We start from the raw sequence: 26,530 nt of genomic DNA on the forward strand, positions 1-26,530 counted from the left end.
CTCAGCAATAATCAGTGCCCATAGAACCCTACCTCACCAATAATCAGTGCCCATAGAACCCTGTCTCAGCAATAATCTCTGCCCATAGAACCCTGTCTCAGCAATAATCTCTGCCCATAGAACCCTGTCTCAGCAATAATTTCTGCCCATAGAACCCTGTCTCAGCAATAATCTCTGCCCATAGAACCCTGTCTCAGCAATAGTCTCTGCCCATACAACCCTGTCTCAGCAATAATCTGTGCCCATAGAACCCTGCCTCAGCAATAATCTGTGCCCATAGAAAACTACCTCAGCAATAATCGATGCCCATAGAAAACTACCTCAGCAATAATCGATGCCAGTGGAATGCTGCCTCAGTGATAATCAGTGCCCGCGTTACCCTACCTCAGGGATAATCAGTGCCTGGGGACCCGACCTCAGCAGTAATCAATGCCATGGAATTCAACCTCTGTAATAGTCAGTGCTCGGGGAATCCTACCTCAGCAATAATCAGTGCCCAGGGAACGCTGCCTCAAGTGATAATCAGTGTCCAATAAACCCTACTTCAGCAATAATCAATGCCCGGGATACCCTACCTTAGCAATAATCAGTGCACATAAAACCAGAGCTCTGCAATAATCAGTGCCCATAGAACCCTACCTCACCAATAACCAGTGCCTACAGAACTTGACCTAAGCAATGGTCAGTGCATAGGTAAGCCTACCTCAGCAATAATCAATGCCCTTAGAACCCTACCTTACCAATAACCAGCACCCAGGAACACTACCTCAGCAATATTCAGTGCCCAGGGAACGCTACCTCACCAATAATCAGTGCCTACAGAACCTGACCTAAGCAATGATCAGTGCCCGTGGAACCCTACCTCATTATTGCTGAGGTAGTGTTCTACGGGCACTGACCTCAGCAATTATCTGAGCACAATAATCAATGCTCATAGAACCCTACCTCACCAATAACCAGCACCCGGGAACACTACCTCAGCAATACTCAGTGCCCGGCAAACCGTACCTCAGCAATTATCTGAGCACAGGGAACCCAGCCTCAGAAATAATCAGTGCCCGTGGAACCCAACCTCAGCAATTATCAGTGCCCGGGCGACCCCACCTCATAAATAATTAGAGCCCAGAGAACCCTAGCTCAGCAATAATCAGTCCTGGGGAACCCTACCTCAGGTATAATTAGTGCCCGGTGAACCCTGCATCAGCAATAATCAGTGCCCATGGAACGCAACCTCAGCAACAATCAGTGCCCACAGAACCCGAGCTCAGCAATAAATCAATACCCAGGGAAACCAACCTCAAAAATATTCAGTGCCTGGGGAACGCTAACTCAGGAATAATCAGTGCCTATGGAACATTACTTCAGGTATAATCAGTGGCCATAGAACCCTATCTCAGCAATAATCAGTGCCCAGGCGACCCGACCTCAGCAATAATCAGGGCCCGGGGATTCCTACCTCAGCAATAATCAGGGCCTGTGGAACCTGACCTCAGCAATAATCAATGCCCATGCAACAATCCTCAGCAATAATCAGTGGCCGGAGAATACTACCTCAACAATAATCTGTGCCCAGGGAACGCAGCCTCAGCAATAATCAATGGCCAGGGAACCCTGCCTCAGCAATAGTCAGTGTCCAGGAACACTACCTCAGCAATAATCAGTGCCCACAGAACCCGGCCTCAGCAATGATCAGTGCACAGGAAGCTTACCTCAGCAAAAATCCAATGCCCGGGTAACCAAGGTTCAGCAATAATCAATGCCCAGAGAACCCTACCGCAGCAATAATCAGTCCCTGGGGAACCCTACCTCAGCATTAATCAGTGCCCGTGGAACCCAGCCTCAGCAATAATCAGTGCCCATAGAACCCTACCACAGCAATGATCAGTGCCCATATAACACTACTTCAGCAATAATCAGTGCCCAGAGAACCCTACCGCAGCAATAATCAGTCCCTGGGAAACACTACCTCAGCAAAAATCAGTGCCCGGGGAACCAGGCCTCAGCAATAATCAGTGCCTAGAGAACCCTACCGCGGCAATAATCAGTCCCCGGGGAACCCTACCCTCAGCATTAATCAGTGCCCGTGGAACCGGCCTCAGCAATAATCAGTGCCCATAGAACCCTACCGCAGCAATAATCAGTGCCCATATAACATTACCTCAGCAATAATCAGTGGCCATACAATCCGAACTCAGTAATAAGCAGTGCCTGGGGAACCCTGCCTCAGTGATAGTCAGTCCTCGGGAATCCTATCTCAGCGATAATCAGTGCCTAGGTAACACTACCTCAGCACTAATCAGTACACAGGGCAGTTACCTCAGCAATAATCAGTGCCCACAGAACTCGACCACAGCAATAGTCAGTACCTGGGGAACCCTACCTCAGCAATAATCAATGCCCGGGTAACACTACCTCACTACTATTCAGTAATGGGGAACCCTAACTCAGCAATAGTCAGAGCCCATGGAACCCTACCTCACCAATAATCAGTGCCAGGGGAACGCTACATCACCAATAATCAGTGCCCATAGAATCCTACCTCAGCAATAACCAGTGCCTATAGAACCCTACCTCAGTAATAATCAGTGCCCATAGAACCCTACCTCAGCAATAATCAGTGCCCATAGAACCCTACCTCAGCAATAATCAGTGCCCAGAGAACCCTACCTCAGCAATAATCAGTGCCCATAGAACCCTACCTCAGCAATAATCAGTGCCCATAGAACTCTAGCTCAGCAATCAGTGCCCATAGAACCTTACTGCAGCGATAATCAGTGCCCATGGAACAGTCTGCAACTATCAGTCCAATTGGGAGTAGAACGGGAGAAAATGTAGCAATAACAATGTTTAAGGACAACAGATGGCAATCCTGACCATGCAGTATAAACACTGCCAGTGCAAATTCTCTAACCTCTGTCAAGAATGGTAATTTATTTGCCTATTTTTCTCTTCCATATGTTTAATTCCTATATTACTCTGAGGCAGTCTTGGTTATCTTCCTCCAACTTGTACCCTGCCTTTTCCATTCCCTATGCTGTCTTAGCTATCAGTCGACTCCTCCAGGTCACATTCCCTGGTGTTCTTTCTCTTTCTGAATCTCTTCCCCAACCCTTCCAACTAAATTGGTTAGTCAGATATCTGGACCGAGTGCTGGAAGATAATAGACGAACTGGTAATGTTTTCCATTGGACAGAACAATTCGTCACAACTTAGCAGAGTCTTGCTGCCCGAACCTTACACTGTGCTTAAATTGTAACAAGCAATTAAAAAGGATGCTTAGCACTGAACAATCAGCTTTTTGGTCCCAAAGCTGGGAGTAGGAGCAGAAGCAAATAGCTGTGGTGGTGAAGTAAGATTTTCTGCTTTTTCAACAGGCAAAGGCTAGACGATATTCAACACGATGAATTTCCAACAGTCCAACAAGTAAAGATTTAATTATAATTTGACTGCACATTTCTGCTTAAAGCAGCTGATTCAGCACTCATTGCCTGAAATGATTTTAATTTATAATTAACATAATAATTTCGCTCAAATAGTGTTCAACAAATCAAGTTTCTGCAGTTAGCAATTAGCAGTTACCATGGAGGCCGCCGAAATCTACACTTGTGCATGATCCCAATGCTGTTTTATAAAGATACTCTTTATTACCAACCAGCTGAGAGAGAAAGGCTTTTTATTCTATTTTCTTGATATTGTCACTGGACAGTGACCTCAGCCGAGAATGAGGTAAATCAGTCAGTTCTCTCTCCTGGAAAGGGGGAGAGTGGACACTGGATAAGGACAAGCTTGGCTGTGCTGCCCTCCACAGAATAGCATGCTGCAGCAACCGTGTACGTCCATGCCTAAAGGCTGGGCATCCAGGAGAGGTGCCATAGGACAGATAGTGCCTCAACAGGAAAGCAACTCCATGAGGATGAAAATAGAGGGAAAAATTAAAAACACAAGGACAGTAGGCGCATGGGAACACCAAGCTCCCGGCCAAGCCTCACACCATCCTAACTTGGAACTGTATCACCATCATTGGTCAAGATCCTGGAACTCCCTCCCTCACAGCACTGTGGGTGTACCTACACCACATGGACTGCAGCGGTTCAAGGCGGCTCACCACCATTTTCTCAAGGGCAATTAGGGTTGGGCAGTAAATGGATGTGGCAAAGACACCCACATCCTATGAATAATGAAAACTTATCTTTGTAAGCAACTGCTGCTCAATTATGACTTGCAGTCAGTCAACAGTGCTGTTGGTTCATTTACAGCTGAATTTGATTCTATCTTTGTGCACACTTTCCAGCACTGGATAGGAACCAGGAATCCAAACAGAAGCTTTTGAGTTCAGCTGCGCAGCCTCCCGACTGCATCCCTGACAAAATACACAGAGGACCCCTATGGACCATCAATATAGAGTCCTGTAACCTTTAATCTCCAGGCCATCAATACAGCCTTTTAACCTCAAGGCCATCAACGAAGCCCTGTTACCTTTACCCACCAGACTGTCAATAGAGCTCTGTAACCTTATCATCCTCGATTTATGTCTGGGCCTGGATGACAGCCAGCCTGCTAGAACACTTTGGTTGGCATACACCAGCAGAGTTACATTGCTGTTTATTTTTGTATTTTTACAGACGTTTTGTCATGTGCGACTTAAAGGGTCTTCTGGGCACATAGATCTCGTCCAATTAGTGGGGCACCCACACCCACTGCTGGATGTCAACCCGGCCTGTCCACGTGGCAGGACAGGCCAGAATGGGGTCAGACTCTGCACCTTCTGACTCTGAGGCAGGTATGCAACTTGTTTAGCAACAACGGAGCACAAGTGAGCTTGGTTGGTGTTCTATTACAGTGTCAAGGCTGCATTGCTAATTTAAAAAGTGAGAAGCAGTAAGCAGCTGCTGTATACGAAGTTAAGTATAGTTGAGAGGGGACACCTAAGTTATCCAACTTCATGGTTCCCCCACACAGTTCAATATGCTTTGGGCATTCACTGTCAAGGTTCCCAAATAAAGAATACCCTCAGGAGGTATTGGCCTGCATGGAACTCTGCTTAGCACCTTTGGTAGATGAAGAAAGAAATAACAAGAAAATACAGGGAAAAATTAAACTCTCTGGGTAGATGGGAAGAACCTGGCACTGATTGCATTGCGAATGACAAGAACAATGGTCACGGCAGGAGACTCTCAGGAGGGCAGCAGAAACCCTTTACGAATGTCCTCAAAGTATTCCTGCAGAGGTCAAACATCCCCACTGACGCATGGGAGGCCCCGGCGTGTGGCCAACCAAAATGGGGAAGGCTCATCCGGGAAGGCACAAAATACATCGAAAGACTTCATCGAGAATGTGCAAAGGTGAAGTCAAAGCAGAGAGAGCACACAAACCTCCAAATAACTCATCTGCCCGACCTTCCAAGCACCTGTCCTCACATTGGCCTTATAAACTATCTCAGAACCCATATCAGAGTGGAAGCAAATCATCCTCAATCTTGAGGGACTGCCTAAGAAGTTCCAAATGCACTGTGGAAATGACTCCAACTTTAACATTCTTCACATGCCTCCATGTTAAATGCTTACCCTCAATACGTTTCTTTAATCGCTGACAACCACGGTCATAGGCCCGACGCCTCAGCCTCTCCTCAGCACATTCTTCCTTCACCTCTTTGCCCTGGAGGGAGAAAGTGAGGATATCTTCTTTTAAAATGAGGCATACCACGTGGAAATTTTTCACCCAAACTGACCATATTCAAGGGTAGTTTGTTCACCGGCAAAGATCAAAACAAAGAACAAAGGATCTCACCTCCTTGTCAAACTTGGTTGGCCACCAAGTGGTGGGAATGAGTTCCTCTAACCCAGCTTCCTCCACTCGAAGAGGGGTCTTAATGAAAAAAAACACCACTGATCTCAGCACATCAAACGTGGCCTTGAGTTAAGGGTCATTGAGGTGCCGGTTCTCAGGGCACACAAGAAGTTATCATATCAGGTTGTCAAACGATCCTCTTCCCTTCAACCCCTTACAATCTCCAAACCCTACACCCCTTCCCTTCTGTGCTAACAGACCTGAGGATTAGGAGCAGTTCAGAATTCAGCAAAGGAGGACCAAGGGATTCATTAAGAAGGGGAAAATAGAGCACGAGAGTAAGCTTGCAGGGAACATAAAAACTGACTGTAAAAGTTTCTATAGGTGTGTGAAGAGAAAAAGATTGGTGAAGGCAAATGTAGGACCCTTACAGTCAGAAGGAGAATTTATAATGGGAAACAAAGAAATGGCTGACCAACTAAATACATACTTTAGTTCTGTCTTCACAACGGAGGACATTAATAACATACCAGAAATGTTGGGGAACACAGGGTTTAGTGAGAGGGAGGAACTGAAAGAAATCAGTATTAGTAGGGAAATGGTGTTGGGGAAATTGATGGGATTGAAGGCCGATAAATCCCCGGGGCCTGATAATCTACATCCCAGAGTACTTAAGAAAGTGGCCCTAGAAATAGTGGATGCATTGGTGGTCATCTTCCGAGATTCTATAGACTCTGGAACAGTTCCTACAGATTGGAGGGTAGCTAATGTAACCCCACTATTTAAAAAGGGAGGCAGAGAGAAAACAGGGAATTATAGACTAGTCAGCCTGACATCAGTAGTGGGGAAAATTCTAGAGTCCATTATAAAACATTTAATAGCTTAGCACGTGAAAAACAGTGGCAGAATCGGACAGAGTTAGCATGGATTTATGAAAGGGAAATCATGCTTGACAAATCGACTGGAATTTTTCGAGGATGTAACTAGTAGAGTTGATGAGGGGGAGCCAGTGGATATGGTTTATTTGGACTTTCAGAAGGCTTTCGACAAAGTCCCACATAAGAGATTGGCGTGTAAAATTAAAGTGCTTGGGTTTGGGGGTAGTGTATTGAGATGGATAGAAAACTGGTTAGCAGACAGGAAACAAAGAGTAGGAATAAATGGGTCATTTTCCAAATGGCAGGCAGTGACTAGTGGGGTACCGCAGGGATCGGTGCTGGGACCCCAGTTATTCACAATATATATTAATGATTTAGATGAGGGAATTAAATGTAATATCTCCACATTTGCAGATGACACAAAGCTGGGTGGGAGGGTGAGCTGTGAGGAGGATGCAAAGATGCTTCAGTGTGATTTGGACAAGCTGAGTGAGAAGGTAAATGCATGGCAGATGCAGTATAATGTAGATAAATGTGAGGTTATCCATTTTGGTAGCAAAAACAGGAAGGCAGATTATTATCTGAATGGCTATAAGTTGAGAGAGGGGAATGTGCAACGAGACCTGAGTGTCCTTGTACACCAGTCGCTGAAGGTAAGTATGCGGGTGCAGCAGGCGGTAAAGAAGGCAAATGGTATATTGGTCATCATATCAAGGGGATTCGAGTACAGGAACAGGGATGTCTTGCTGCAATTGTACAGGGCCTTGGTGAGACCACACCTGGAATATTGTGTGCAGTTTTGGTCTTATCTGAGGAAGGATGTACTTGCTATAGAGGGAGTGCAGCGAAGGTTTACCAGACTGATTCCTGGGATGGCGGGACTGACATATGAGGAGAGATTGAGTCGATTAGGATTATATTCGCTGGAGTTCAGAATGAGGGGGGATCTCATAGAAACCTATAAGATTCTAACAGGACTAGACAGGGTAGATTCAGGAAGGATGTTCCTGATGGTGGGGGAGTCCAGAACCAGGGGTCACAGTCTGAGAATATGGGGTAGACCATTTAGGACTGAGATGAGGAGAAATTTCTTCACTCAGAGAGTGGTGAGCCTGTGGAATTCGTTACCGCAGAGAGTAGTTGAGACCAAAACGGTGTATGTTTTCAAGAAAGAGTTAGATATAGCTCTTGGGGTGAAAGGGATCAAAGGGTATGGGGAGAAAGCGGGAGCAGGCTATTGAGTTGGATGATCAGCCATGCTCATAATGAATGGCGGAGCAGGCTCGAAGGGCCGAATGGCCTACTTCAGCTCCTAGTTTTCTATGTTTCTAACCCATTTTGTCTGCCCCTTCCACACCTCAGTCAGTAAAAGGGAGAGAACAGCTTAGGCCGGCTGACAGCCCTGACCCCCATGGCCTCTGCATATGAGAATGAAAACGTCAGAGATCTAATCATTGAGAAGGACATTCTTTTACAGAGGTCAACACAACTTCAATTCCACCGCCCATGTGGAATTTGTTGGACAAACATTTTCCATCTGGTAGTTTACCTGTTGCATATAGTTATTAAACGTTACAGTACAGAAACAGGTTTTAAGGGAGGGCAACACGGGCTAAGAAATCATTTTCAAAAACAACTGGAGCCAAGCAAATGTAAGTAATTGCTTGTTAAACTCTAAAAGGTCTGTCAAACAAATATATATTATAACCAATTCCATTGGAACTTTACATTTGAAATAGCTTAACACCAATGTCACATGAATATATGGATCAGGCGAGTGACCAACTGCAACTAATTAAAAACTAAGCCACAATATTCCTTTCTAGTCACTGAAGCTGGTTTTACCCTTTATATACAAGACTAAAGAAATCATTACCAAGCTGTACCTTGGACAAAAGTTGTTTTTGACAGCGTGTACACTGATCAAGCATGCTATACTTTGCGTTTTTAAAAACTTCTTCATATTGTGCTCCATTCCTTTGGAATAAAATCCTGAGTAAACAGACAAAACTGACATACAATGTCACTGTCTACCGTTCAATGTTTGCTGATTGAAAGAAAAAACATAATTTAATATCCTTTGGAGTGTGACTTCTTCTTCAAAGCTTCAGTGTCTTTTAATGATCAGCAGTTTGCAGTGGTTCACTAATGCCAATGATGAGGATTTTATGGAGTGCTAACGAATAACTTCTTGCTTCCCATAAATGGCATACCCAACTTTCTCAAAAACTGTTATAGGGTCACAGGGAGGTGCAATCTACTCAATCCACCCAGATTTAACTGACCCTGGTCTAAAAACCATCATGGTCACTCCACTGAGGAGAAGCCAAGCACTTCAGAAAAGTACAGGTGGAAATTGAGACAATGCCACAACAGACTGCTGTTATTATCTTCCAGCAGCTGTTTAACACCGTGGCACTAGGAAAACCTTTGGATCAGATACGTGTCTGCCTGCTCACTGAGAAAATTGTATATGGGACAGCTGAAACAAAGGGTCTTTATTTCTAGCATTTTTGCTGCTCAAACAATTGACCAGGGGAATAAAGCAGAGACAAGTACAGGTGGATTCAAAGGATATAAGACATTGCTGAGCAGATATTTCCTGGTTTTCTCATGCTTCAGAATAGCTATGCTAAGGCGCAAATAGTGGATCTGCAAAGAGACACAAAGACAAACTGTTAGCACACTAAAGGTCACAAAAAAGATTCAAAACATAAAATGAAAGCAATGTTGCCCAACTTGTCCGTGCCAGCTCTCTCAGAGTTATCCACTTAGTTCCATTTCTGACTTTTACCTGTTACCTTTTTTTATTTATGCACTTCTCTTTTAAAAGCTAACAGGCTTCTAACCTCTTCTACAATTTCTGGTAATGTATTCCATGACCTAATGGCCATAAATAATCAATAACTCTAACCTCAGCCTTTTGTTGCTGACTCGTTGACCCACGGAAATGGTTTTTTCCTTGTGTTCCATACAAAATCCTTCACAATTTTGAATATCTCTACTACGTCTCCTTTTAACTATATCCAATCTAATGAAAAGGAGCCCCAGTTGCACCTCCTAGCTAAAGCCATGGCTACCCAAGGAAGTTAATAATGGTATCAAATTTGGTGAAAAGGTGCACAATGCTGTGCAGATTAATGGCAGGCCAGAAGACTAGGAAATTTTTATAAACCAGCAAAAGACGACTAAAAATTAATAAAGGAGAGAAATTAGAGTATCAGAGAAAACTAGCAATAAATATAAAAGCAGACAGTAAATGCTTCTACAAGTGTATAAAAAGGAAAACAGCAGCTAAAATGAGAATTGGTTCTTTAGATGGTGAGACCGGGTAATTAATAATAGGAAACAAGGAAATGGCAGAGGCTTTGAACAAGTAATTTGTCTGCATAGTAGAAGACGCAGAAAGCAATGCAAGAATAGTAGAAAAGCAGAGGGGGAAAGGTGGGGGAAGGAGTTTTTGGACCAAAAAGCTGATTGTTCTGCGCTAAGCATCCTTTTTAATTGCTTGTTACAATTAAAACAATCACGATGACTAGAGAAAAAGTACTGGAAAAAATAATGGGACCCCTGGGCCAGATGGCCTGCATCCTAGGGTCTTAAAAGAAGTGGCTACAGAGATAGTAGGTGCATTAGTTGTAACATTCCAAAATTCCTTAGATTCTGGAAAGACACCAGAGGACTGAAAAACTGCAAATGTAACAGCTCTTCTCAAGAAAGGAGGGAGACAGAAAACAGGAAACAATAGATCAGTTAGCCTAGCATGTCATTGGGAAAATGCTAGAATTCATTATTAAGGAAGTAGTAGCAGGGCAATTAAAAATAGTACAATCAGACAGAATCAACATGGTTTCAAAAAAGTGAAATAAATTTATTAGAGTTCTTTGAAGATGTAACAAGTAGGGTGGATAAAAGGGAACTAGTAGATGTAGTGTATTTGGGTTTCCAAAAGGCATTCAAGAACGTACCAGAAAAGGTTTCTGCACGAGATAAGAGCCCATGGTGTTGGGGGTAGTGTGTTAGCATAGACAGGGGAATGGCTAGCGAACATAAGAGCCGGAATAAACGGGTCATTTTCAGGTTGGCAAACTGTAACTAGAAGAGTGCCACAGGGGTCAATCCTGGGGCTTCAATTATTCGCGATCTATAGTAATGACTTGGATGGAGGGATCAACTGTATTGTAGCCAAATTTGCCAGTTATACAAAGATTGGTACGAAAGCAAATTGTGAAGAGGATGCAAAGAGTTTGCAAAGGGATACAGATAGGTCAAGTGAGCGGACAAAAATTTGACAGATGGAGTATAATGTGGGTAAGTGCGAGGTTGTCCACCTTGACAGGAAGATAGAAAAGCAGAGTATTATTTAAAGGGAGAGAGACTGCAGAATGCAAGAGTACAGAGGGACTCGGGTGGTCCATGTACATAAATCACAAAAAACATTAACATACAGGTACATCAAGTTATTAGGAAGGCAAATGGAACATTAGCCTTTATTGCAAGGGGATGGAGTATAAAATTAGGGGCATCTTGCTCCAACAGTACAAGTCACTGGTGAAGCCAAACGTAGAGAACTGTGTACAGTTTTGGTCACTTTACTTACGAAGGGACATATTTGCATTGGAATCAGTTCAGAGACAATTCACTAGGCTGATTCCTGGGGTGAAGGGGTTGTCTTATGAGGAAAGGTTGAGCAGGTTGGGCCTGTACTCATTGGAGTTTAGAAGAATGAGAGGTGATCTTATTGAAACATGTAAGATTCTGGGGGGGACTTGACAGGGTAGGTGCTGACAGGATGTTTCCCTTGTGGGGGAATCCAGAACTTGGAGGCACAGTTTCAAAACAAGGGGTCTCCCAATTAAGAGAGAGGGGGAGAAATTTCTTCTCAGATAGTTGGAATTCTCTTCCCCAGACAGCGGTGCTGGCTAGACAACAGAATATATTCAACGCTGAGTGAGACAGATTTTTGACCTACAAGGGAGTCAAGGGTTATGGGGGGGGTGGGGAAAGGGGCAGACAGGAAGTGGAGTTAAGGTCACAATCAGATCAACCATGATCTTATTAAATGGTGGAGCAGGCTCGAGGGGCCGAAAAGCCTACTCCTGCTTCTATTTCTTACGCTATGATCTTATGACTTAAAGCCACATATCAACTTAGTGAACCTCCCTGTTCTTACGCCATGGTTTTGACATCCTTTCTAAAGCCCAAAACTTTAAAACACAATGTTTTAACTGCAGCCAAGCCAATGATTTGTAAAGGTTTAATATTCATTCTCTGATTTTGCACTCTAAGCCCTTATTTATAAACCAAGGGTCTTATAGCTTATTTATAACTGCTTTGTCAACTTATGTTCTCACTTTTTACCCTTTCTGTAAAGAAACCCTTAATTACATTTGCTCTTCTATTCTTAATTGAAATTTTATCATTTATGTGTATTTACTCTCCTTAGTCTTCCTCCAAAAACGTATCCTCATATTTCTCCACACTAAATCTCATCTAACAAATATCCACCTAATCTGCTAAACAGCTCTTGTTCTACTGAAGTTGTTTACTGTTACTTTTCTATTAACCAGGGTCCATATTTTTTGCAATTGTTGCATATTTCGATATTTATTATGTATCTTAATAGCAATGGCGCAAACACCGGAGAATACTGATTTTTTACATTCCTCCGACCAAAGTGCCATTAGCCATTGATCTGCATCGGTCATTTAGCAACCTTCCTACCTATGCTGCCACATTTCTTTTCATTTGTCTTAATTTCACCAATACAACTGCTTTACAGCATCATATCGAGCATATACACAATGTTCACTGCACTGGGTCAAAATCCTGGAACTCCCTCCCTAACAGCACTGAGGGTGTACCTACACCACATGGACTGCAGCAGTTCCAGGCAGCAGCTCACCACCAGCTTCTCAAGGGCAATTAGGGATGGGCAATAAATGCTGGCTTAGCCAGCGACGCCCACATCCTATGAACAAATAAAAAAAGCAAAAATTTCCTTCAGAGGTAACTACTTTCTCAAAGAACTCCATTAAATTTGTCAGGCGTAGCTTGTCATTTCTATACTGGCTACCCTTAATTAACTCATGTTTTCTAAGTGAGTGTGAATTATATCCGATATTTCTGGCTTCCAGAAGATTACACATGAATGATGTTAGGCTGACTGGTCTATAGTTAGGTGGTTTATCATTCTTCAACAGAAGTGTTACATTGGGAACCCTCCATTGTCCGGTACAAATCCCTCATGCAAGGATGTTTGAAAGATTGTCACCAGAGCCTCTGTTATCTCTTGTAGACCTACTCTAAGCAGCCTAAGACTTGCCTATATTAAGTACACACAATGTCTTGGGCAAATAATACAAAGCTAAAAACTGTGGCAAAAATAGAGAACATTGTTTGGTTAGACCTTTTATTGAATACACATGGTAACAAATGGTTAAAATTAGTTACAGCTAGCTACCTCTGAAACCTACACAATTACACATTACACTCTTGCAAATGAATGGTATTGCTATGCTCCTGTCAAAAAGAGGGCTGCTATACTAATGTGTGTTGATTGGAAGGTCCTGATGTCAATCTGTGATGTAGTGTCCTCAATAGCTTGCTAGGCAATGCATTAATTCCCAAATATTACAGATCCTATCAAGCTGTTGGCAGAAGGTGTAGGGGGGACATGAAGAAGAACTTTTTTACGCAGAGGGTAGTGGGTGTTTGGAATTCGCTGCCCAAGTTGGTGGTAGAGGCAGAAACTCTAAACTCTTTTAAAAAGTACCTGGATCTGCACCTTAAGTGCTGTAAGCTGCATGGCTATGGGCCAGGTGCAGGAAGGTGGGATTAGAAAGGGCACCTAGGTGTCCTCGGACTGGCATGGACAAGATGGGCCGAATGGCCTCCTTCTGTACTGTAACTATTCTATGGTTCTAAATATTCTACATGACTGGCCTGCTGTGGGTCTTTTGGGAGTTAGGAGTTTGATTGACAGTTGTGCACAGAGTAAAGAGGTGTGTTGGCTCTGTGAGAAGGGACAACGATGGTCTTTTTGGTGGGTAGCTCTATGGCCAAGATCTTCAAAAATTGTGGGTTTCACTTTATTACTTGTGCTCAGCTGAGACATTGAACTAAGCAGAGGTTCTGAGCAAGGCACAAGATACAAGCAACTATATGTCAAGGGTTAATTTCACATTATGGATTGGAGTAGGAGTAGTGCCTTGGTTGCTTTTGGCATTAAGAATGGTAAAATTTATAATTATTGCAAACATACTGTTTGTGCACAGTATTGTCCAGTAACCAGTTTGATGTTAAATTAAGCAATTTTAATTTAACTTTAAATGTTACAATTGAAATGCAATGTTTGGGAGGGCTTGGATTCAACATGTCTGAGAGATCTCGCAGTTTTTTCTAATCATGTGCAGCCCATTCCCTGGCCATGGCATGTTGGATCTAGCCTCCTGCGCCAAATGATTAGGCGCTGATGCCTTACAGAATGGGAAGGCCTCACCTGTAGCCCTAAATCAGGAATGATCGGAGAAAATCTGTATGCACGAAGTAGTGACATCATCAGCTGTTTCAAACACTCCTGGACTTCATAATCCTGTAACAGGAGAAAAATCAACCAAAACTGTGCCTGAGCAGGAATATGCACTGTAAAATGAAACGTCTCTACCTAAGTTTTATAATAGGGTTAGTTACCTCAGGCAGGCACCCAAGTGCAACCCAAACAGTACATTAACTTGATTGAAGCGCACAAGTATAGACACAGTAGTACGTTAAACCAATGGATAGGTAAAAGTGTACACCAAAGAGTACGTTAACCTCATAGAGGGGGCACAAATACATAAGTACACTAAGCCAATGCAGGAGTACAGGTACAGACTGAACAACACACTAACCTGGAGGGACAGGGGTATGACAGAACTGCACACTAATCTCACAGACGGGCACAAGTACATATTGAGCAGCACTCTAGTCCCATGGTGGGGTACAAGTACAGACCAAGTGCAAACCTAGTGGAGCGGCAAAGGTCACTACCCTGAATTCCCCCATCGGGAAATTGACTCTCCCCACTTTCTTCCTAGCCCCATCAATAAAGCCCATATCTGTAGCCATACGCACTCACCTCCATGAGGAGCCACATGAGGTCCAGTAAATGTTGAATCAGAGGGTGCTCATCCACTGCCCCGCCTCCCTCCAATATGCCCAAGAAATAGGCCATCAACACATCTTCCACTAGGTAAACTTTACACTGTTTATAACAGAAATACATGAGTTAGATACAAAATATCAGAATCTGCCTCTTCCAGCAGGACTTCATCAGGTGTTAGTTGTGATGGCATCGTGAAGTACTGCCAGAAACAACATGGGTATCAGTGATTGATGTAGTATGGGAGGAGCGAGACAGAATAATAACCAACAATTAGACTTCACGCACACAAGGTGACTGCACCAAATAGTCAAAACAATCTTAAGACAAGCTTTTATTCAGGTTTAGATCATTTCACAATGCTGAAGTATTTAATACTCCCTTGAAAGTAGAGTCCTTGACGACAAGTGGACTGTCAGAAGCAACCCTGTAATGTACAAGACAAAGTCTAGTACCATTGAAGGAATGAGCAGTCAGGCACCTACTTTGGTGGGGTGGGGAGTTCACTGGGAGCCTCTGACTCAAAATGCTTCTGCCAGCAAATTTATCAGGTGCCCACCGGCAGCCCTTGCTATCGAGTCCGCACTCTTGGCTCTGGCCATGCATGGACTGAATTTCAGCCCTCCCAAGAGGTGACAATGCATTTCACTCACTGCTGGCATATATCGGTCCTCTTCTTAGCATTCAAAATTGCCCAACCTGACAGAAGTTGTAAAATGCAACTTTGCATTAACCAGGCACATGCAGCTGCTTTGGAGTTGTAAATGTAGCTTCTGCACGAGTGCAACTGGGCAACAATTGCAGTTTACATGTTGTCGCTGCTTGCGCCTGCTAATGCACACAGGGTGACTGAGCAGTTGGCCCAGGTAAATGCCGTGCTTTCCTTGATGTTTTGGCTGCTGTTAGAGAGTAATCAGGTACTTGCCATAAGGGGTGCAAAGCGGTTGAAGATGTGCGCGAGAGTAATGAGCACAGTGGGCTCCCCATGAGCTTGCCATATTGCAGAATCCTGTTCCGTCAGTATCCCTTCCTTTAAAAAGATCACATGACAAACTGAGTATTGTTCATCCTTTGGTGTAGGATGCACGTATAATCCTAAACACATCTCACCGAAACATCCTTTACACACAAAAACGTCTGCAAAGTTTCATAATTAACCCATCTCACTAAAGATTAAGGACTGAGTTATGTTTGTTTTCTAACTGACAGCAAGAATTACAAGGGTTAAGAACAGGTTAACTATACAATGTCTGATGTCGGAGAAGTATAAACCTCTTCAGTGCATCAGCATGTGGTACCTTCTCTAACCAATACATGGGATCACTACTGTGCAAAATAAGAGAGACATTACTGTTCTGTTATCTTTAACTGCAAAGTGATACTGCAGTACACTGCTGTGGCAATGTCACAAATTTACAGGACACAGAAAGGTGCCTCACAACTCCACCTCATCTGGACACAATAGGAAAGGTAAAAACTACATATTTGGCAATACAGCTCAACAGGCAATAAGAGGGCATCCTAACAATTGCAGGGCAGGGCAGGCAGGGTGCCCCAAACATAGGCGCTGCATGGCTCCCCCCACCCCATCACATTCCCACCCCACCCACTAAACAACCACAGGGAAGGACAGGACACTCCCCACAACGGGGCTGGGCAGGATGCCCCCCTCCCATCAGGTCTGGGCAGTGCACCCGCCAACAACAGGGCCAGGTAGGGCAGTAGTCAGCCAATTAATACTTTAAGAACCTTACATAGGATTACATAGAATATACAACACAGAGACAGGCCTTTTGATTCAACCAGTCTCCAATCCAGCCTCCTCCTGTCTTTCTTCATCTAAATCTATCAGCAAATCTCTCTATTCCCTTCTTCCTCAAATGCTTGCCTAGCTTCCCCTTAAATACATCTATACTATTCACTTCAAGCACTCCCCACACTCACTGGCCATCATCGTTCGCCTTGCAACAGCCGCCACCTCTGCATTCTCAGTTATATGGCCTCTTCACTATGTCCATACACCACATTCTCAGTTATATGGCCTCTTCGCTATGTCCATACACCACATTCTCAGTTATATGGCCTCTTCACTATGTCCATACACCACATTCTCAGTCATATGGCCTCTTCACTATGTCCATACACCAGCTCTATTCCAGGATCATCCTGAACAGTAAGAGCAACGCAAACTTTTCTCCACCACCAATCACCTATTTTTAGGCCCATCTCCACGCAACCCTCTTTCTCACTTTTGACACTAAATGTGAGAAGTCCATTCATGCCTTGATTGCCAAAAATTGACATGCTGCTGCAGAATCTTTGGACCTTGATCTCCCTTCCCTGACTTCATCAAAAATTATTTCCTCCAATCTTCCCTTCTACTCCATCTATGTATCACTGCCACCCAACTCTGTATCCTTTTGGAACATCCTCCAATTTGGTTTCTGAGCATCCCACCATGTTGAGATTGTCTAGGTCAGTCAGCATTAATATCCAGAGTGACTGCAACAGTGGCTCATTGTTATTCTCTTCAGCTCCAATATGAAATAATTACTTTTCTTCAGTATTTACCATGGAAACGGGATCGAATGATGAGATTTGAAATGGCATACTGCTTTTAAAGTAAAACGAGGTGGAACATAAATAAAGTAATGGAACTTGGAGGATGAAATCCCTGGTCTGAATGGACTACATTCCTGCATTTTAAAAGAATCTAGGGAAAAGATAGCAGAGGCATTACTACACATTTCTAATAATTTGTTAGAGAAAGGTGTAGTGACAGAAGACCAGGGAATAGCTAATGTTATATCTGTTTTTAGAAGGGAGATAGGACATATCCGGAGAACTATAGATCAATCATCTTAGGTGATGACAGGTGACAGGGAAATTAACAGAATCCCTACTAAAGTACAGAATAGAAGAACATCGAGAAACCCAAAATAAAATGAATAGTCAACACGAATTTCAAAAGGGAAAATCTTGCTTGACTAATTTTGTTGAATGTTTTTTGAAGGTGTAAGAGAGACAGAATAGATGAGTAACGTAGCGGATGTTATTTATCCAGATTTGCTAAACGCTTTCAATAAGGTACCATATTAGTAGATTAATAAATAAAATCATAGAACGAGGGGCCAAGTGGCAGAATTGGTAATTAGCAAGGTTCAAGACAGAAAGCAGAGGGTGGGGGTAAAGGTAGTTATTCATATTGGCAGAAGTTGGGAGATGTGTTCCACAAGGGTCGGTGCTGGGACAACTGTTGTTTACAATTTACATTAATGATTTAGACTTTGCAAATCAAATACACAATTTCTAAATTTGCAGATGATACAGGATTTAGGGGAGAAAAGTCAATACTGAGGAGGACAACCACAAACCAGAAGAAAATAAGAACAAACTTGCAGGATAGATATATAATTGACAAATAAATTTCCACATAGATAAAAATGAGATTGCACATTATCTAGAAAGTAAGAATCTAAACGGGGTAGAGGAGTAACAGGGTCAAGGAGCACAAATCACTAAAAGTAATGAGACTGGTTAAAGAAGCCAACCAAGCACTAGGGTTCACTTGCAGAAGGATAAAAATGATAAGTAAGGAAGTTATGCTAAACTTTATTGAACCTTGGTTAGACTGCACGTGGAATACTGCATACAATTCCAGTTGCTATATTATTAAAAGAGTATAGAAGTACTGGAGCAGGTGCAGAAGGTGGGGTGGGGGAGAGTTCTTCGTGGTTATACCTATCAGGAAGGAGTGAACGGGCTGGGTCTCTTTTAAAAAGAGAAGGCTGAGAGGTGATCTAATCAAGGTCTTTATGAATGGATCTTCATTGAGTAATTTACACCGTGTATTTCTAACTGTGGGGAAGAGCAAAACCAGAGGCCATCAACATAAGATGCTAATCAAGAAAGCAAATAGGGAATTCAAAAGAAATTTCTATACCCAAAGAGCGGAGAGAATGTGGAAGTCTGAGTGTCAGAAACCAAATTGGAAAGGGCTCAAAAAGGGTACAGAGTTAGGTGGCAAGTTTGCTCTTACTGTTCAGGATGATCCTGGAATAGAGGTGGTGGATGGGCATAGAGAAGAGGCCAAATAACTGAGAATGCAGGGGTGGCTGTTGTTTCAAGGCAAATGATGATGGCCAGTGGCTGTCGAGGACCTGCTGGAAATGAGACCCTCAAAAGCTACAGGTGAGCCAGACAAGGAAGTGTGTTGAACTGGAGTGGGCATTTGAGACTCCAAGTGGGGGTAATTTTTTTCCTGGGGTACATGAGAGTATAGTGGTCTGTTTCTTTACCCTTTCCTAAAGTCCTGGAAGCAATTCCAAGATGTTGCCCCAGTGGCCATTCTTCACATGAACATAGAAATATCAGGTTATTGAGCACTTGATAGGATATTACAGCCACACCTGATTCCATCATCACACACAACTGTCATTCACATTTTCCCTTCACTAGTTCAGGCCTTGTGGCCAATTGTAACTACTCTACCAGACTATCAGAGGTCCGCTAACTCAGCACAGGTTAAGAAATGAACCAAATGCCCTTTTGCTCTGCTTAACAGTTTCACCAAAGGCTTACAGCGGGTAGATTGATCAAATATTCCACTAAGGAGTAGGATACTCGCACACTGGCGCAAGTTGTCAAAAGTCAATGTCAGTGCACTAGCCCACAAGTTTCAGAATAACGTCCATTTGCAACCCAAGCCCCTCTTGTCTTTCAAAACCCCCAGACATGAATAACCAAGGCAGTAACAAAACAAAATATCATTGACGGGGACAAACTTAACTCCATACCTGGGTGTCCATACTAGTAGTGATCACATTTTTCAGATATCCTAGGAGTTTGTGTGCTTTCACAAGATCTGCCTCTGGTGGGTCCTGCATGGGGCGATAGCCTTCCACTGGGTATGTGCGGAAAAGTTAAAAGAAAACAAGTTCCTTCCAAGGTCAATCATTTATTCAAACAATAGTGACAGAGCTTTGGCAAAGAGCAGGTAGCTGGCAGTTAACTGATACACAAGTGATGGCAGAACTGCTGTATAAACTACATATAAACATCATAAATGTCAATTTGATGCATCTATGGCAATATACCTGGAATGTTACACTGACAAAAACATAGCAGGAAACGGTGGCCGACTTCGAAGATGCACTGATTTGTGTGCCCCTTTCAGCTATATCAAAAGGTAATTCATTGCACCAGTAGTCTCTTGCCTTCTTCCTCCTCCTTCCTCAACTGATCCTCCCCTTTACAGGGGTAAGGGTGGAAGAGGTAAGTAGGGTCTATTCAGGATTGAGTTGGTCCCAGAAGCTACATTTGACAATGGGAGCTGGGGACTAATCCTCCATAAAAAATTTGGTAACGCAATACACGAGCCAGGTAGATCGACAGTACTCCATGGCACCATTGAGGATTGACCAGCCAGCTTGGCTCATTGATGAGACCTGGAAGGATAGACCTGTCACTGGAGGTTATAGTTCTTCCAACTGTGCTTCAGATGCGAGGTGAGGTGAGAGTGACATCAAGGCAGCATTTGACCAAGTGAGGCATCAAGAAGCCCTAGCAACACTGGAGTCAATAGGAATCTTGGGGAAAACTCTCTGCTAGGCATGACTCCAACCAGCGCAAAGGAAGATGGCTGAGGTTGTTGGAGGTCAATCATCTCAGTTCCATGACATCACTGCAGGAGTTCCTCAGGGTACAGTCCTAGGCCCAACCATCATCAGCTGTTTCATCAATGACCTTCCTTACATAAGGTCAGAAGTGGGGATGTTTGCTTGTCAGGAAGATATAATAATTCTCAATGTTATTGGAATTTATTGCAAAATAGTGGTATCTGTGTCTGTGTGTGTGCGCATGTGTGTGTGCACAAGAGACTTAATTGGATTAAAGGCAGCTGGTCTGAAGGCTTTGATGTAAACATGGGGGAAGTTTAGAATGTAAGGTGTAAAAGGACATGTGCATTTTTAAATAAACCAGACTAGATTGTTTTCAAAGGACGGGTGAAATGTGTCACCGAGTCAGGTGAAGTTTAGAAACAGTGTGTTTATTTTTCCCAAAGATTACTGGTAAAACTAGAACTATGAGGTATTTTTATTATCAGAAAGGTAAGTCCAAAGACACAGTGGAATAATGGGAATTTGCATTCAAAGGGGAAAGTATGTTTAAAGGAGCGAAGGCTGTGTGTAAGGGTAGACATTTTTAAATCTAACAAGTGTGAAAAGCCTTCAGCATCTACACCTCAAGCTGCTGCTTTCAAAGATCTGAAGAAAACTCACCTTGCCTGGGTCTTTTAAAATCTGTGTGTCTTACTGTTGCCTTAACGGAAGTGTAATTGGGAGTCAGATTAAGTAGGGGATTTAGAAGTTATCATAGTAGTAATTTGTAGATCTATGTATGTGTTTAAAATCATTTATATTAATAAATGTTTAATCTAGTTTTGTAAAAACCTATAAGATGTGGTATTATTACTGCTAAATTCAAGGCATGCATCTCGAAATTTATACAAATTGCAAAACACGTTGCAGCATTTGTTTCAATTTTCCCTTTGGGAAATTTACCAATGGCTGTGCCATTACATTGCTGATGATTGTGCAAGGTTCAACACCATTTGCGATTTCTCAGATATTGAAGCAGTCCATGTCCAAATGCAGCAAAACCTGAATATCCAGGCTTGGGCTGACAAGTGGTAAGTAACATTTGTGCCACACAGGCACAAATGTGCCAGGCAATGACCATCTCCAATAAGAGGGGATGTACAGATTTAAGGTGATTGGAGAAAGGATTAGAGGGGACATGAGGAAAAACTTTTTCACCGAGAGGGTGGTGGGTGTTTGGAATTCACTGTCTGGTTTGGTGGTGGAGGCAGATCCCTCAACTCAATTAAAAGGCACCTGGATCTGCACCTAAGGTGCTGTAACCTGCAAGGCTAGGGACCAGGTGCTAGGAGGTGGGATTAAAATGGGTAGTTAGTTTTTTTTAATGTTTTTCTTTTTCGGCTGGTGCAGACACGATGGCCTGAATTGGCCTTTTTCTGCACTGTAACTTTTCTAAGGCTCTATGGTTCTAAAAGAGGATCCAACTATCGCTCCTTTACACTCAATGGCATTACCATCGCTGCATCCCCCTCTATCAACATCCTGGGGGTTACCATTGGCCAGAATGGACTAGCATAGACAATGAACTAGACTATAGCCATATAAATACTGTGGCTACAAGAACAGGTCAGAGACTAGGAATCCTGCGGCAAGTAACTCACCTCCTGGCTCCCCAAAGCTTGTCCACCATCTACAAAGGTACAAGTCAGAAGTTTGATGGAATACTCTTGACTTGCCTGGATGAGTACAGCTCCCACAACACTCAAGAAGTTTGACACCATCCAGAACAAAGCAGCCCGCTTGATTGGCACCACATCCACAAACATTCACTCCCTCCACCAGTGGCATGAGTCTACAAGATGCAAATCAAGAAAATCATCAAGCTTCCTCAGACAGCACCTCCCAAACCCATGACCACTACCATCTAGAAGGACAAGTGCAGTACACACATGGGAACACCATCGCCTGAAAGCTCCCCTCCAAGCCACTCACCATCCTGACTTAGAAATATATCGCCGTTCCTTCACTGTCACTGGGTCAATATCCTGGAACTCCCTTCCTAACAGCGCTGTGAGTGTACCAATGCCACATGGACTGCAGCGGTTCAAGGCAGCAGCTCACCACCACCTTCTCAAGGGCAATTAGGGATGGGCAATAAATGCAACACCCATATCCCATGAATGAATTAAAAAAACCCTTGCAAACCCAGTAGGGTAAGCCGAGCTGAACAGGGAAAACTTACTGTAAGGGACACGGAATCTATCAGTTAAGCTCAACTCATAGACGCATCTGGTGACTTTTAGGGCTTGATTTTAAGTCGCCATCATGCTGCATGTGTGTATGTGCGCACGCACATCTGTCTATGGCTTTTTAACCACAGCCACTGCATTAACTTCCGGTTTTACCCAACAATTAGCTCAAGTGAGCACGATGATGACCCACGGGCTGATATTTTTAAAAATTCTTTCATGGGAAGTGGGCGACATTGGCAAAGCTAGCGTTTGTTGAACTGCAGTATTTAAAGGGACACTGCAAGCATGAAACTTGATAGATTCTGAAGCAGGAAGAAAAACACAAGAAAGTGAAAAAATGCAGCACACATGCTCAAAGGTCGCATCAATGGTTGTTTGTATAACTACTGTGTGTTTGGGAATAAGGCAGCGGGGTGGGGTGAAGGAGCGTCAGGTGGGTGAACCGATGGAACCTAAGTGAACCTTGCAATAATGAGTGCATCTGGCCAGCAGTATGTGTCACTGCTGGTGTCTTGCCACATTCCAGTCCAAACAGGCTTTGAGCTCTATGCCTTGTTCCTCCTGCAGGTCCAAACCTCACTGTTGTGCAATGCTGTGCAGATCATAGCACTTAACCACATCTTACCAATCTACCTAGCACTGATGCATCTGTCCATAATAATGTCGGTAGGTGTGGCCACTGCATAGCCCTTGTGGAGACGAACTCTTGTTTTCACCCTGAGGAAACTTACTTATATGGTAGCACCATACGTGTGTTATATAAGATAGATTCAGAACAGATTTAGTAGCCAAAAAAAGGCATCCATGAGGCATTACAGGCCATGAGCAGCTGCAGAATTGTATTCCATCACAATCTAACCTCATGTCCTGGCATATCCTTGAGTCTATTACCATCAATCCAGATGATCAACACTTATTTAATGAGCAATTTAGAGAAGCATGGCAACAGCAGCACCAAGTATGCCTAAAAATGAGGTGTTGACCTGATGAAGCTGCCACACAGAAATACATTCATGCTAAGTGAGGTAATGCGCTTAGGCAGAGCTAAGCAATCCTGCAACAAACTATTAGATCAAAACTCTGCATCCCCGCCACACCCAGTCGTGGACAATTGAACAGATCATGGAGTAGGAGGATCTGTGAATAAGAGAAGTGTTTAACCGTCCTGAAGTGCTGAGTGGATGGTCCACCTCATCACATATCAATCTTCAACCAATTCCATTCATTTTAGCAAGAAATGGTTGAAGACACTAGATATAGCAAAGGCTATGGATGGGCCCTGACAATATCAGCTGTAGTGCTGAAGAACTATGCTCCAGCACTAGTCAAACCCCTAATCAAGCTGTTCTAGTACAACAAAAACACTGGCATCTCCCCAACAATATGGAAAATTGCCCAGGTATGGCCAATCCAGGCAATTACCGCCACCTCAGTTTACTCCCAATCATCAGTAATCTGACGGAATGTGTTGTCGACAGTGCTAATATGCAGCAATTACTCACCAATAACCTGCCCACCGGTGCTCAGTTTGGACCGCTCAGCTCCAGACCTCATTACAGCCTCAGTCTAAACACGGACAAAGGAACTGAATTCCACACAATGTGAGAGTGACTGCCCTTGACACCAAGGCAGCATTTGACCGAGTGTGGCATCAGGGAGTCCTGCGGAAAAATATAGTTGATGGGAATCAGGGGTGGAGGGTGGAATCTCCGCTGATTGGAGTCATACCTAGCACAAAGGAAGATGATTGCGATTGTTGCTGGACAATCATCTCAGCGTATGACCGCAGGGATTCCTCTGGGTAGTGTCTTAGACTCAACCATCTTCACCTACTTCATCAATGACCTTACTGTCTATCATAAGATCAGGAGTAGGATGTTTGCTGATGATTGCACAATGTCAGCACCATTTGCAATTTCTCAGTTGATGAAGCAGTCAGTGACCACCTGCAACAAGACCTAGACAAAATTTAGACTTGAGGAGTTGTTTGGTACATATGTTACTTGCCACTTAAGTGTCACAGGCAATGACCATCCCTAACAGAATAGAATCTAACCATCTCCCCTTGCCATTCAACAGCACTGCCATCACTGAATCCCCTACCATCAATATCCTGAAGCTAACGATTGACCAGAAACTTAACTGGGCTCATAAAATACTGTGGCTACAAGAGAAGGTCAGAGCCTGGAAATTCTGCGGTGAGTAACTCACGTCCTGACTCTCCAAAGCCTATCCACCATCTACATGGCACAAGTCAGGAGAGTTGTGGAATACCTTCCGCTTGCCTTGCAGCTCCAACATTCAAGAAGCTCAACACCACTCAGGACAAAGTACCCTCTTGATTGGCACGCTATCCACTAAGTTAAACTTCCACTACCTCCAACACTGGCACACCATGACTGCAGTGTGTGACATTTACAAGGTTCACTGCAACAATGTTTCTGAGGCTTCTTCGAAGCACTTTCCAAACCTGCAGTCTCTGCAAAGGACAAGTACCACCACCTCCAAGTCACATGCCAACTTGACTCGGAAATATATTGACATTCCTTCATTGTTGCTGGGTCAAAATCCTGGTTCTCCCTACCAAACCGCACTGCAGCATTCAAGGAAGTGGCTCACCACCACCTTTGAAAGCAATTAGGAAGCCACCCACATCCCATGAATGGATCAAACGAAAAAAGTCAGCACTGCCATTCTGGAGTCCCTGGCCGATGTATGTTGAAGGGCATCTGCAAATCTGTCCGGGTCCCAAAGCACAACTTCAGCAATGTCACTGGCTTGTTCAATTACATATCTGGCTCTTATATGACTTTCATTCCTGGGCTCATTGGTTTGGTCCTACACAGGTGTTATCAGAGATGCTTTCAGTGGGCATCCCTCGTCTCCAAGCAGCCAGCCAGTAAGCATGCTTCCAGGTGCACACAAATCAGGAAGGGTGGTCTGGCAAAGGATGAAAGCAAGATGGCAGCAGCCTGGAATCTCTCTCACCCCTACAAAAAGATTTCTGTGGTTGCACACCAGCTGCACATTCATGGGAGTGGAAGTCCTTGTGGATGAACAACACTCCTGGCTGATCTGGCGGTGGCTTAATTGCCATGTGTGCAACTGATGCCATCGTACACCTGCGAGAAGCCAGCCAGAGCCACAAACCCAAGTGGCCACACACTGACTGGCATCATCAATGGCAAAATTGAGATAATTGTTTGTCCTGGTAAACAAACCTTATGCATTTCTGGGCCACCAACTGCAAGATCCTGCAAATGTCTCTGGCAGAGGCCTGGTTGGATCCAGAGGCAAGAAAATTCAAGTTGTTGGTGATTTTGTCAGCATGGCTTGTTCCAGAAGCTGCAAATGTCTGTCACCATCTTATGAGACCCCCCCCCGAACTTTCTGAGGCACTGTTATTCAGACATGTCAAGGAATTTTATCCTCTGCCTATAAACCTGTGCTGCATGTGCCTCCTGTGGGCTACAGCTCTCTGCTCGTTCCCCATCTCCTGTGGAGAGGCAGGTCTATCTAGATCAGGTTGGGGGTGCTGCTGCTATTCATACTGGTCACCTTAGCCCTCACCTGAGGTCCACAGTAAAACAGCCCAAGTGGCACTCATGCTGATCGAACTGATCTCCACTTTGAGCTGTGATAAGACATATAATCCTCCAAAGTTATGAAAGTAACAATTCTGTTCAAGTACTGTGATCAAAGCCATTCACACAATCATAAGAACATAAGAACTAGGAGGAGTAGGCCTTTCAGCCCCTCAAGCCTGTCCCACCATTCAATATGTTCATGGCTTATCTGCCCCAACCTCAACTCCTCTTTCATGCCATCCCCTCACAGCTTTCAACTCCCTGATATTTCAAAAATCTATCT

General features: G+C 43.7%; 1 protein-coding gene across 1 annotated transcript in view; it reads right to left on the reverse strand.

Moving 5' to 3' along the window:
* rnf123 (ring finger protein 123) overlaps nt 1–26,530 on the reverse strand; it is a 440,342-nt gene that overhangs the window by 349,791 nt on the left and 64,021 nt on the right. Inside the window, exons 11-17 of the mRNA XM_078543856.1 lie at nt 19,605–19,716; nt 15,734–15,838; nt 14,785–14,910; nt 14,167–14,259; nt 9,249–9,317; nt 5,788–5,910; nt 5,565–5,655 (exon numbers count right to left, since the gene is read on the reverse strand). Of these exons, the coding sequence (XP_078399982.1) occupies nt 5,565–5,655; nt 5,788–5,910; nt 9,249–9,317; nt 14,167–14,259; nt 14,785–14,910; nt 15,734–15,838; nt 19,605–19,716 (719 nt within the window). The remainder of the gene's footprint in view (nt 1–5,564; nt 5,656–5,787; nt 5,911–9,248; nt 9,318–14,166; nt 14,260–14,784; nt 14,911–15,733; nt 15,839–19,604; nt 19,717–26,530) is intronic.

The sequence above is a fragment of the Cetorhinus maximus genome, chromosome 6 (assembly GCF_964194155.1).
Source record: "Cetorhinus maximus chromosome 6, sCetMax3.hap1.1, whole genome shotgun sequence".
Lineage (NCBI taxonomy): Eukaryota > Metazoa > Chordata > Chondrichthyes > Lamniformes > Cetorhinidae > Cetorhinus > Cetorhinus maximus.